Source organism: Coenobita brevimanus, chromosome 56 (assembly GCF_032717465.1).
Source record: "Coenobita brevimanus isolate Jiangsu-jjx chromosome 56, ASM3271746v2, whole genome shotgun sequence".
Taxonomy (NCBI): Eukaryota; Metazoa; Arthropoda; class Malacostraca; order Decapoda; family Coenobitidae; genus Coenobita; species Coenobita brevimanus.
Window position 1 is genome coordinate 1,867,081 of NC_137009.1, and position 14,523 is coordinate 1,881,603.

General features: G+C 41.4%; 1 protein-coding gene across 1 annotated transcript in view; it reads left to right on the top strand.

Moving 5' to 3' along the window:
- LOC145401757 (UDP-glycosyltransferase UGT5-like) overlaps positions 1-14,523 on the top strand; it is an 82,079-nt gene that overhangs the window by 2,180 nt on the left and 65,376 nt on the right. The window contains exon 2 of the mRNA XM_080273937.1: positions 295-567. Within this exon, the coding sequence (XP_080130063.1) occupies positions 295-567 (273 nt within the window). The remainder of the gene's footprint in view (positions 1-294; positions 568-14,523) is intronic.

Below are 14,523 nucleotides of genomic sequence, written 5' to 3' on the forward strand. Positions count from 1 at the left end.
TCAGCCCATCTTTTCTCAACAGTAAAGTTAATATCAAATATTTTTTTTCCTTTCCAATGTTATGGCCTTACATCTTTATTGGTCATCAGAAGCGACATGCAAGGCAATAATAATAATCAGTTGTCTGCCCCTGAATGGCATTATGTAAGCAATAATCACAGTGACCCTTTGGAATTAATGGGCAATATAGGAAAATGAGATCATTATAATGATGGGTAATCAAAGATGTGTTGGTTCAAGTCTGAAATGCACATATAATGGATGATATTACTGAGTTGTGTTGTTATTTTGCAGATCACACTGGTGTCCGCTTACCAGTCATCAAAGCTGCGTGAGAATGTGCGAGAGGTTGTGCTGCCAGACATGGACATATTTTCGAGTATCGTTCCCTACTTGTTTGCGGGGAAAATGACGGGCCCATTTACCTTCCTGCAGAATGCGCCTGGGTTCTGTTCTGATGCCTTAGAAAAGGAAGAAATGCAAAATCTTTTAACCGAGGAGTTTGATCTCATCATGCTGTCAGCATTTATCAGTGACTGTTTTCTGTCAGTTGTTCACAGAATGAAGGTAAGTTTCTTCGGCGCTTTCATGTATTTCCTTATTATTTGTGACCATGTTTCTTATATTAATCAGTAATTTCTCACTGACCACCATAGATACATTAGCGAAAAGTGTAATATTTAGTATTAATAGCTTAAAGTGAGGGTTATTTGCAGCAAAAAAAAAATGACAAAGTGTATAAAGTTCATAATCAGTGCATTGTTAATGATTGTGTCTATTACACACACACACACACACACACACACACACACACACACACACACACAGACTTATTTTATATATATATATATATATATATATATATATATATATTATATTATATTATATATATATATATATATATATATATATATATATATATATATATATATATATATATATATATATATATATATATATATATATATATATATGTACAGTCGCCTCTGCGATCCAGACTTGTATGTGGTCAAAAGGGGCAGAAATTCAAGTCACTATTGATGACCACTGTGTGCTGGAACAGTCGGGAACTCAGATTGACGGAGACTCTCTCCCACTAGCGGCCTCTTCGGTTGTGTTTATTACATATCAAGTGATCAAGTTAAGAGTGGTGGCATGCCAAAATGACGGGACCAGTCTCCAACTCGGCCAACCCAAGCCCAACCTTCGCAATTCCCGACCCCCAAAATGCTTCTAAGGTTACACATTAATAAATTACTAGGTAAGCTCTACACGTATACCACCAGTTCTCAAGGGTTATACAAACAATAAAGTTCAAGTGGAAGGAAATGTGTATTAACAAGATCAAAAGGTAGAAATCTTCCCCACCTACTTGCTTTACAGTTTAAACCTGAATTAGTTGGCAAGTTGTTAAAAAAAAAAAAAAAAAAAGTATATGATCCCAATATCAAATCCACAAAACTTAGCTCCTTGTCCCAGTCCAACATGTTTCTTCATAATCGTCCCTCAGAGCACATAGTTCACTGGGCCAGTCCTCTTCCACTGCCGACCTTGACCTCCACACTGGGACCTTGACTCACGCACTGGGACCTTGACTCACTCACTGGAATGACTTAGCAACTAGGTAACTTAATCTACGTTCTGGTCACGTCCGCATGGTATCAACTATGCCCCGGCCACACACACTCACTCAAGCGAACTTTTGGTCATATAAAATGAACAAGATACAACTCGTTATCACTTCCGGGATCTACACACACACACACACACACACACACACACACACACACACAGGTATATATATATATATATATATATATATATATATATATATATATATATATATATATATATATTATTACGGAAAAGAGAAAACTGTCCCGCAAAGTTCCAGGTTCAAAACAAAAGAGTTAGGTAAAATTACAAGTTAAAGTTTAATGCTCAAACTAAGAACTAAACATTCAGGACTCATAAGGATAATGTAATGGCAAAAAACAGGTTAAATATATGACTAACTGCAATAGCCTATATTAACACGAAATTAGCATGAGTAAATTTATCTAAGTCAGCCCTGATAAAATGAAAATACCAGATAATACTCAGTGAATGCAAGATATATTATTACAGATACGAAATATTATGAACAATGGCTGACATGAAACTTTACATCAATCACAAAAACCCCACTAGGCCCAAGAATCAACACCCCATGCTACACAGTACAAGAAAAAATGCAACAACACCCATACTCAAATTACACAGCTGCTAGATGGTTGGAGACTTCCTGAGCACTCACAATAATAACAACTGTACAGGGGAGGAGAGAGATGTGAACAAAATGAGGAGTAGATCTAAGTGGCAATAATGCAGAGACTGAGCTCATTATATAGGGGCCGGCAGAGCTTGATACAACTTGTAAGAAGGACGCGCAAATGAAGCCAGAGGGGACAAAGAGTTGACACTCCTGCTCCGAACAACAGAAAGAACGACTTACTCTACTATAACGGTAGAAGGGGGGAGTGAGGTAGAACACGCTTGTGATCAAACATGCAGCATACTGTACGTTAGAATTACACAAAGGATGATGAAATCATAGGCTATGTAACACCTCCCCACAAAGAAAAAGAAATTTACAAAGGAAATTTCTTATTACTCTAAAACAATCTGTCTAAAGTCTAGATAAGCAATCTGCAATAACATTTTCTTTCCCCTTGACATGTTGTACGTCTAATGAATACTCCTGAAAAAGTAGACTCCATCTTGTCAATCTCTGATTTTTATCTTTAAACTTACTAAGGAATTTCAGTGGGTTATGATCGGTATAAATGACTATGGGGTCAAAACCAGAACACAAATAAAATGAAAAATGCTGTAAACCCAAAATCAAGGCCAAAAGCTCTTTCTCAATAATTGACTAGTTCTTTTGAGGAGGAGTGAACTTCTTACTGTAATAAGATACAGAGTGTTTAACACCCTGATCATCCTCTTGCAGCAAAGCAGCCCCAGCTCCTGTATCACTTGCATCAACAGCCATCTTAAAAGGCTTAGCAAAATTTGGAGTACCGAGCACTGACTGACTTAAAGTTTGTTGAAAGAGGATTCACAGTTATCGGTCCATACAAATTCAACTCCCTTTTTCAGTAGGTCTGTAAGTGGTGATACAAGAATTGAAAAGTTAAGAACAAATCTCCTTTAATAACCCACCATTCCCAAAAATCTTTGTAGCTCTTTCTTACTTTTAGGCCTGGGAAGATCACTTATAACCTGAACCTTAGCTGCTGGTGGTGCAACATGGCCATCACCAATTACGTACCCAAGGTATTGAACTTTAGCTTGACCAAACTCACACTTTGACAAATTAGCTACAAGATTAGCCTGAACCAAACGCTCAAGAAATTTACTGACATGGCATACGTGATCTTTCCAGTTGTCACTGAAGATTAATATATCATCAATATAAACAACACACCCTGCCAAACCCTCTGTTACAACATTCATGAGCTTCTGAAATGTGGCTGGTGCATTCTTCATACCATATGGCATTACAGAACATGCAAAAGTCTTTCCTAGTGTCACAAAACATGAGATCTCCCTAGCACGTTCAGTCATAGGTACTTGCCAGTATCCCTTTAACAAATCAAACTTACTTATGTACCTAGTCTTTCCGATCTTGTCTATGCAATCTTCCACACGAGGGAGAGGGTAAGTGTCTGTTTTGGTTATCTGATTAACACGTCTGTAGTCAATGCAAAGCCGCTGTGACCCCCCTGGCTTAGGGACTAGAGTGACAGGAGAACTCCACTCGCTCTGACAGGGCTCAATCATCTTGTGGTCCAACAGGTAGCCAAGCTCCTTCTCGATGAGAGGAATTTTCACTGGGTTCACACGGTAAGGAGGCAGTTTAATTGGCTTTGCGTCTCCAACATCGACATCATGCATCAACACAGTGGTTCTTCCTGGAGTAGCATGGAACACTTGCGGGTACTCCTGCAGTAATGCCGAAAACTCCTGCCTTTCCTCGAGAGGTAGATGAGAAAGCTTAGTCTGGAGATCATTCATGATATCAGGATTCTTCCCCAAACTATCACTCACGCTCATGCTGCATGGGAGAACTTCACTTGCAGACTCGGGTGGAACAGCTACAGTGCAGACTGGGTTATTTTCGTCCCGCCTGTGATATAACTTTAGCATGTTGATGTGACAAAGTTGCTTGTTCTTTCTACGATCTGGTGTGGCGATGACATAGTTGACATCACTGAGTTTCTTCTCCACGAAATAAGGACCACTAAACTTGGCTTGAAGAGGTTGCCCATGCACCGGTAGCAGAATCAAAACCTGATCTCCTGGCTGAAAGTGGCATAACCTGGACTTCTTATCATACCAAGTCTTCATCTTCTCCTGAGCAGCTCCTAAATTCTCTCTCGCCAGCTGCAAAGCAGTGGACAGCCGTTCTTTGAACTTCATCACATACTCCAGCAGGTTGACGTCATCTTCCTCCGACAGCCAGTATTCTTTGAGTAGCTTAAGGGGTCCTCTTACTTCATGGCCAAACAGTAGTTCAAAAGGTGAGAAGCCCAGTGATTCACTTGGAGATTCTCTTGCGGCAAACACAACGAATGGAAGACCTTTATCCCAGTCTTTCTGATGTTCCAAACAGTATTTCTTGAGCATCGATTTGAGTGTTTGATGATATCTCTCCAATGCTCCTTGGGTCTGGGGATGGTAAGCTGATGACGTGATCTGGGTGATGCCCAACTCTTTCAGAGACTGCTTGAAAACATTTGACATGAAATTACTTCCACGGTCTGACTGTACCTCCTTGGGCAGACCAAACTTTGTGAAGAACCCTAGCATTTCCTTAACCACGTTCTTTGCTGAGATATTTCTAAGTGGAATGGCTTCAGGATAACGAGTAGCCATATCAATCAGGGTCAACACATAAGAAAATCCTGAAGAAGTCTTAGGAAGAGGACCCACAATATCCACCAACACACGGGTGAATGGTGCCTCAAAAGGAGGAATGGGAACTAGAGGTGCAACCTTTTCGGTCTGATTACACTTCCCCACAACTTGACAGGTGTGACAAGACTTACAATACCAGGAAACATCTCTGAAGATACCTGGCCAGTAGAAGTGTTTCAAAATGCGTGCCACAGTCTTCCTCACTCCAAGGTGTCCTGCCAAACTGGAATCATGAGCCACTCTAATGATATCTTGCCTACAAACACGAGGGATGACAACTTGATGTACAACCTCCCATTCACAGTCGGCTGATGCTGTTGGGGGTCTCCACTTCCTCATAAGTACTCCTGACTTTATATAATAACAAGTAGAAGCACCGGCTGACTCTTCCTCACTGCAAGCAGAGTTAGCTAGACCTTTCAACTCAGGGTCAGCAACCTGCAACTCAACCAACTCTTGACGAGACAAATTATCAACACTACGGGGTACTGCCTCGTCTGGTGAGTGGTCCAAATTAGCAAGAAAAGTGTCAGCTAGGATAACATTATCATCATCATTATCCTCTAAGTCACCAGTAACTTTAGACTTAGCCCTAGTGACAGCACATGCAGGGAACACATCAGGGACATCACAATCCTGGGTCGCAGCCACTGGCTCACCAGACAACTGAGGAGCTGGACACACTTGACTTCCACCAATATCATTTCCAAGTAAGAAAGTTACACCTAACATTGGGAGTGTCTCAACCAACCCAACCATAACGGAACCATTAACAAAACCAGACTCTAAATTCACTCTGCACAGAGGGACAGAGAAGTAATTATTCCCTACGCCTTGTAAGTTTACAGTTTCATCAGAGGAATTAACATTAGAGCCTAGAACACTGGTCAGCATAAGGGATTGGCAAGCACCTGTATCACGATATATTTTAACTGATTTCCTATCATTACTGTCCAGAGGACTGACAAAACCTTCAGACAGGAAATTAGCACATGAACTCTTGAGAGTGTCACCCACGTCACTGCTCAAAAGAGGAGCTCCATCATGAGAATTTAATTTACCCTTCAAAGCAGGTTCAGTTAACTCAGTTAAAGAATTCTGGGAACTCTCAAGGGTGGACACTAGACCAATTGACTGAATATTTAAAGACTCCTTTTTGTTCACATCACGCTGTCTCCTGAAACATTTCTCCGTAGTATGACCAAGCTTACTACAATAAGTACATTTACTTTTCTGAAATCTAGAGGTGAAGCTGGTATTTACATCCTGAGAAACATCATCTTTATTCTCTTTCCTGTTACCTGTACTCTGAGTAGAGGCAACGTACTGAGTCTCAGCTTTCCTTTTTTCTTTAGAATATCTCTTGTGAGTGAGAACATATTCATCAGCTAAAACTGCAGCATCAGACAAATTATCTATTCTTTTCTCATCAAGATATAGGCTTACATCTTTACAGTATTTATACACCTTTTGAAGTCCTCCAGCAAAATCATCTGCTTAAATTTACCGAAATCAGAATCCACATTCTTAGAATTTAACCACTGCTCTAACAGATCATCTTTGATTTTTGCATACTCAACATGGGATTGCTTATCTTGCTTGTAAGTTGTCCTAAATTTTACTCTATAGGCTTCAGGAACAAGCTCATAGGCCTTAAGAATCAAGCTCTTAACTACATCATAATTATCACATTGATCCTGAGGCAAAGATGCATAAGTTACTTGAGCTTTACCGGTGAGAACAATTTGAAGGAGTACTGGCCAATACTTTTTTGGCCAATTAAAACCTGTAGCTACCCTCTCAAACAACTGAAAATACTTTGTTAAATCAGATTCATTAAAAGGAGGGACAAGTTTAACATTTTTAGCCACATCAAAATCATCAGAGCTAGATGATCCAGTTCCACCTTGTTTCATGCGATACTCATGGTCTGCCTGAATCCGAGGAATTTCAACTTGTGCCTCAGCCTCCTTAGCTCTTGCCTGAAATTCAGCCTCCTTAGCACGAGCCTCCTGCAGGGCTAGCTGTAACTTAGCTAATTCAATCTGCGTTTCCTCATTTGGAGGAGTTACATTAAACAAGCTTTCATTAATCATGTCAACAATTTGATCTTTAGAATGATAAGAGCGAACAGCAATTCCCAATTGTTGAGCAACAAGCTTAAGTTCATTCTTTGTTCTGTTTTCTACATCACACACTGTTTGCACATTTGACGAAAAATCTTTGGCTTCATCAAGCGTAGTAATAGTAGACATCATGAATAAAACACAGTCACAAAATATCAAGCAATATCCTTATGATAATATCCTGAATATCCTGATAAGAGGTCGTCAAATTTATGTTACGGAACAGAGAAAACTGTCCCGCAAAGTTCCAGGTTCAAAACAAAAGAGTTAGGTAAAATTACAAGTTAAAGTTTAATGCTCAAACTAACAACTAAACATTCAGGACTCATAAGGATAATGTAAAGGCAAAAAACAGGTTAAATATATGACTAACTGCAATAGCCTCTATTAACACGAAATTAGCATGAGTAAATTTATCTATGTCAGCCCTGATAAAATGAAAATACCAGATAATACTCAGTGAATGGAAGATATATTATTACAGATACGAAATATTATGAACAATGGCTGACATGAAACTTTACATCAATCACAAAAACCCCACTAGGCCCAAGAAAAAATGCAACAACACCCATACTCAAATTACACAGCTGCTAGATGGTTGGAGACTTCCTGAGCACTCACAATAATAACAACAGTACAGGGGAGGACAGAGATGTGAACAAAATGAGGAGTAGATCTAAGTGGCAACAATGCAGAGACTGAGCTCATTATATAGGGGCCAGCAGAGCTTGATACAACTTGTAAGAAGGACGCGCAAATGAAGCCAGAGGGGACAAAGAGTTGACACTCCTGCTCTGAACAACAGAAAGAACGACTTACTCTACTATAACGGTAGAAGGGGGGAGTGAGGTAGAACACGCTCGTGATCAAACATGCAGCATACTGTACGTTAGAATTACACAAAGGATGATGAAATCATAGGCTATGTAAAATATATATATATACATATATATATATATATCTATATATATATATATATATATATATATATATATATATATGTATATGGAGCCTCTCTGGTACAGTGGTAAAGTGTGCGTTTTCGTACACTGAAGAACGAGGGTTCGCGCCCCGCCAGGATAATAAACTTTGGGAGCATTCTTCAGGCCACGTGCTGCATTGGCGGACACAAGGGGTGCTGTGGTTGAACCAGTGTCGCATACTATAAAGTATGCTTGCACCCAGTCGGTTTGCACGGGCCGATTACACTTGGTTCACAGACTACACACACATCCAAAGCCACTTCAACACTACAATGACACTTATAAGCACTTCTTACCCTACATACAATCTCTACTAGGCAGCCTAAGCCACTTGGTAGAGATACATTGGCTGTATCGTCCCCACTTCGGTCGGGATAGGCCGGTCCTGCAGTGGACAGACAAACTGCCGATGATATATATATAATATATATATATATATAAGAGAATGTCAGTTAGTCTACTTTTTATGGAAACCGAGAAGGATGCATATACGAATGTAACTCTCTAGAATCCCTTAACAGTTGTAACTTTTTGCGGTGAATTTCGATGTGTACGTTATAGTTGCTAAAATTATGATAATCTTTGGCAAAACTGCAAAAAGGTAACTTTTCTTAGTGTCCCTCTGTTGGTTCAGATTGGAACTAGATGCTTTCTGGTGTGTATAACGACGCTTTTCGGAGCATCGGAGCAGAGGATACTGAGCAGAAGCTTATTTATAAATTTGAGCACTGGGCTTGGAAAGCATAATTCAGGTTTATTGATGACTAATATAACTGGAACTTGTGAAGGTTATTCGCACTGACTGATGATTCAAATGACAAAACTGGAACTAACTGGAACTCACTTAGAAAAATTTCAGACTCACGTCAAAATCTGTCTGTCACTCTGTCCTCCATGGATATAAGAGGGATGCATAATTACAGAACTATTTCATCAGCTCTAACAAGTGTAAATCTTTACGACGAATTTAACTGTATACACTACAGTTGCTAAAGTTGTGCCCCTGATGACCAAGATTAGGACTAATTAGGAGTAACAGTGTTGACATGGTGAGAACATGGTTGCCACTTTCCGTAGAATTTTTAACTTCTACAACCATATTGTTATTGGCTTCAGTGGGTTGGATGGGTGGATTGATTGGGCGTGTGGGTGGGTGGGGTGGATGTGCAATTTGCGCAGGGCTGGTGGGTGGGTGGGAAGTGGTAAAATAGGTCCATGGTAGGAATACGACCATGCAGAGTATATTATCCATCGGGAAGCAGTTCGAAGGAAGAACAGAGTTTCAGTTGGTAAAATGGGAGCTCGGTGTTCCTCTCCCAAAAGGGATGTGGCCATGCTGGTATTCGCACGATCATAGGTTTTACCTGGGCAACGCCAGTTACCCTTGCTAGTCTATCTATCTATATACCTAGGCTGCTTCCCCCAAGGAAAGGGAGGTAGCTGAGACAGGATGACACACTCCCCATTTACTCATCCATTCAAACACATTCATTCGCATCTTAGCCCCAAAGAGGAGAACGGACAGATCCTCACCGCACCACACCGCACAAGGGTCAACTGCGCAATGCAATCAGTGACATCCGCAGCAGGTCCCGACAGCAGAACTGGTTTACCCCTGCCACATCATAACCGACCCATCCCCTTACCCACACCTGACCTGACTAGCTGATCAGACCAAATGCGGGAGAATATCCCCTCAGGGCTGCGTCATCACTTATTCACTCACAATTTCTTTCCATTTATTTCTGTCAGGCACAGCCAATCTTCCTTGCTCAACAGCATCCCTCTAGCATCCAGCGCTCTCTTCACACTGTCCATCCATCCTATTCGTGGTCTTCCTCTCAGCCTTACACCTCTCACATCAGATCTAGTTATCTTTTTCACCAATCGCTCATTATCCATTCTCTCCATATCCCCAAACCATCGCAACACCCTCTGCTCAACTCTACCAGCCATCTCCCGAACAACTCCAGTTCTCCTTCGCACTTCATCATTTCGCACTCGATCCATACGCGTCACTCCACACATACTCCTCAGACACCTCATCTCCATTACATTCAAACTTTTCCTCTTTGCTACACCCATATTCCATGTTTGAGCCCCAAGTAACGCAGTCGGTACCACAACACCCTCATACAGCCTTCTCTTTACATCCATTCTAAGCGAACGACATCTAAACACTTTTTCATTCCTCCCAGCACCTTTCCTACTTCATTTATTCTAAACTTCGCTTCTGCATGTATTCTTCCATCCACAGCAACATGTGACCCTAGATATTTAAAACACTCTACCTCCTCAAGCAACTCGCCATTCAAAACTATATTCATCCCCCTACCATCTACCAACCTTGTACACTTCATCACTTTACTCTTATTCTCATAGACTTTCAATTTCCTCCTTTCACACACCCTTCCAAACTCCTCTACCAACTGTCTCAATCTCTCCTCTGAATCAGCCACCAGTGCAGTATCATCTGTAAAGAGCAGCTGCTTCAGATTCCACTCTCCACCATCAACATTCACCAGACTCAGGCCTCCACCTAAAACTATTCCATTCACCTCCCTTACAACACCATCCATGTAAATATTAAACAACCAAGGCGACATCACACACCCCTGTTGCAGCCCCACTCTCATGGAAAACCAGTCACTCACAGCGGTTCCCACTCTTACACACGCTCAACTATTTACATAAAAACTTTTCACCCCTTTTAGTAACCTACCATCAAGTCCCTACAATCTTAAACCAGTCCACAAAGCCTCCCTATCAGTTCTATTATACGCTATCTCTAAATCCATAAATGCCCAAAACACATCCTTGCCTTTCGCTAATTACTTTTCACACACTTGTCTCACAGAATACACCTGATCCACGCATCCCCTCCCTCTCCTAAAGCCACACTGGTCATCACCAATCACTCTCTCTGTACCCTCTCGAACTCTCATAATTAACACTCCACCATACACCTTAACTACAACCTCAAGAGACTTATACCCCTAAAGCTAGTACATTCATACTTATCACCCTTGCCTTTATACAACGGGAGCACACAAGCACTTGCCCAGTCAATTGGCACCATACCTTTCACAAAGCACACATTCAACAATCTTACTAACCAGTCAACAATAGTCATTCCACCACCCTTCAGGCATTCCACAGCACACCCATCCATACCTGCAGCTTTCCCTGTTTTCATCTCCTTTACTGCCTTCTCCACTTCCTCCTTCATGATCAAAGAATCATTCAACTCCCCCAACACATTTATTCATTGCACCCTTCCATCCGCCACAATCTCAGCCACCCTTTCCTCCTCTACATTTAACAATCTTTCAAAATACTCTGCCCATCTCTTCCTTACTGCATCCATCTTAATTAACATTCTTCCATCCTCTGCTTTTACTCGTTCTTCCTTCCCAGACTCTCCCTTTTGCACCCTTTTCACCTCCTTCCAAAACATTTTCTTATTCTGTTGGAAATTCTCTGTCAGCCGCCTACCCCACCTCTCATCTGATGCCACTTTAGCATCATGCACAGCCCTTCTCGCCCTATTCCTTTTTGCCTTATAGGCTACCTTTCATGTGGCATCTCATCCTTCCTCTGCAGCCACACTTCATATGCATGTCTCTTCTCAGCCACAGCCATACTTACTTCCTCACACCACCATTCACTTCCTTTTCTTACACCACCACCCACACGTCTCACACCATACACCTCTTCTGCATGCCCCACCACAGCACTCTTAAACAACTGCCATTCTTCCTCCACACTGCCATTTTCCCGATCTTTCACTGCGTTCCACTCATCTTTCAATTTCTCTTGATACTCTATCTTTTTCTCTCTTTTATCCAACTCACTCACATTCAAAACCTCCCTGCCACACCTAACCCTCCTAGCTCTCACCCATCTCGTACCTACTCTTAACTTTCCCTCCACCAGGTAGTGGTCAGACATACCTCCACCCTCCCCTCTCAGAACTCTCACATCCAACAATCTTCCTATTAGATTCCTAGACACCACATTATATATATATATATATATATATATATATATATATATATATATATATATATATATATATATATATCCTCAAGGTAAACTCTTTCGCCTTTGTATTTCAACATGCACATTTCCTTCTTGCTGGAAGTTTGCTGTCATGCAGCCAGTCCCAAAGAGGGGTGACCATTCCAAAACTCTCAAACTATCGTCCAATTGTTTTAAAATCCTGTTGTGTCTCAAAAGTTTTGGAGTCTATTCTTAACACACAAAAATTAAAGCATCGTTCCTATTACAACTTTCTTTCTGATCATTAGTATGGGTTCCGTCAGGGACACTCCACTGCCGATCTTCTCACCCACCTTTCAAATTCCTGGTCATCCTCCTTTCGGGAGGTTTGACGAAAGCTTTGCCATTGCACTTGACATCTCAATGGCTATTGATCGAGTCTGCCATAAATCTTTAATTTTCAAACTGCCCTCTTACGGTTTCTATCGTTCTGTCTGCCTTCATCTATAGATTCCTTTCTGGTCGTTCTCTAGCTGCTGTTGTAGGCGGCCACCGTTCTTCTCCTGGATCTGTCAACAGTGGTGTTCCTCAGGCTCTGTCTTATCACCAACTCTCTTTCTATTATTCATCAATGATCTTCTAAGCTGCACATCCAATCCTATCCACTCGTACGCTGACGATTCCACACTTCACCTCTCAGTTTGGTTTGCGCAACGTCCGTTTCAGTAGTTACTTAAACAAACAAGGGATGAGGCTATGGCACACCTAATGTCTGACTTGGCTGGTATCTCTGACTGGGATAAAAATAATCTTGTTTTTTAAGCATCAAAGACTCAGTTTTTACACTTATCAATCCATCAAAATCTTCCACAGGAGTACCCACTAATGTTTAATAATATCCAGCTCAATCCTGCATCATCCTTGAAAATGCTTGGGGTCTTCTTCACACGGGACTTATCTTGGAAAGATCATATTGCATCTCTTGTAAAATCTGCCTCCAAGAAATTACGTGTGCTAAGCCGACTCCGTGCCTTCTTTACCACTGCACAGTTGTTGACTTTATTTACGATTTTTTATTCGCCCTTGTTTGGAGTACAACTCTCATGTGTGGGGAGGCTCCCCACATAGAGCTCTTCTCAATAGGATGGAGTCAAACGCTATTCATCTCATCAACTCACCTCCTTTTACTGGCTTCTTTCAACTTCTGTCTCTTCGCTGCACTGTTGTCTCTTTATCTGTTTTCTATCGCTACTTCAATGGTCACTACTCCTCTGAACTGACTGATTGCATTCCTCCATTTCTATGACGGGCATGTAGCATACCTCTAGCAATAAACTCTCATCCCATTTCTGTCCAACTCTCTAATGCAAGAGTTAACTGTTACTCCCAGTCCTTCATTTATGCAACAGGTCAACTCTGGTACTGTCTCCCTCTGTCTGTATTTCCTACTTCTTATGATCTCCAGTCTTTCAAACGCAGGGTGTCCAGGCATCTCAAAATGACTGGATCTTGAATTTGGCTCTCTTTTGTATTTTTTTTTTCTTGAAAGGAACGTTTTGTGGGCTCAGCCTTTGGTTCCTTCTTCCTTGCTTAAATAAGTATATATATATATATATATATATATATATATATATATATATATATATATATATATATATAGATAGATAGATAGATAGATAGATAGGAGCCTCTGTGGTACAGTGTTAAAGTGTGCGTTTCGTACACGGGTGAGCCAAGGTTCGCGCCCCGCCAGGGTAATAAACTTTGGGAGTGTTCACCCGGCCACGTACTGCATTGGCGGACACCAGGGGTGCTGTGGTTGAACCATTGTCGCTTACTATGAAGTATGCTTGCACCCAGTCGGCTTGCGCGGCCAGATTACACTTGGTTCACAGACTAGACACACATCCAAAGCCACTCCAACACAACAATTACCCTAACAAGCACTTCTCACCCTACATACAATCTCTACTAGACAGCCTAAGCCACTTGGTAGAGATAAGGCGCGTTTTTGTGAGGCCCAGGCTTGAGCCTGGCTTGAGCCAGGCTTAAGCCAAACGTCCATAACCGTTTTTGCGGTGCCCAGGCTCAAACCGGACTCTAGCCGCGCTTGAGCCACACGCAAGCCAAGTCGATCCACCCCTGGAGCTGGCTTGAGGTAGCTCGAGCCCGGGAGTGTGACGTCATAGGTAAACAAAGATGGCGTCTTCCATTGTGTTATATGTGCTGTTCTCACTTTTTTTTTCAATATGCCACGAGTATGTGGCTTGCACCGATTGATTTTGATATACAGATATGCTAGAATTTACAGTTGATGCACGTGAGAGAAGAACATGTGTAGCTAGAGTGAATTGGACAGCTCGTTTGTGGTGCAGATCAGATCAGATGGTGTTCACTCGGTATTGCTTTTGGATCAGCACTGGGCTGTTCGTTGTCTAGTTTTTTTT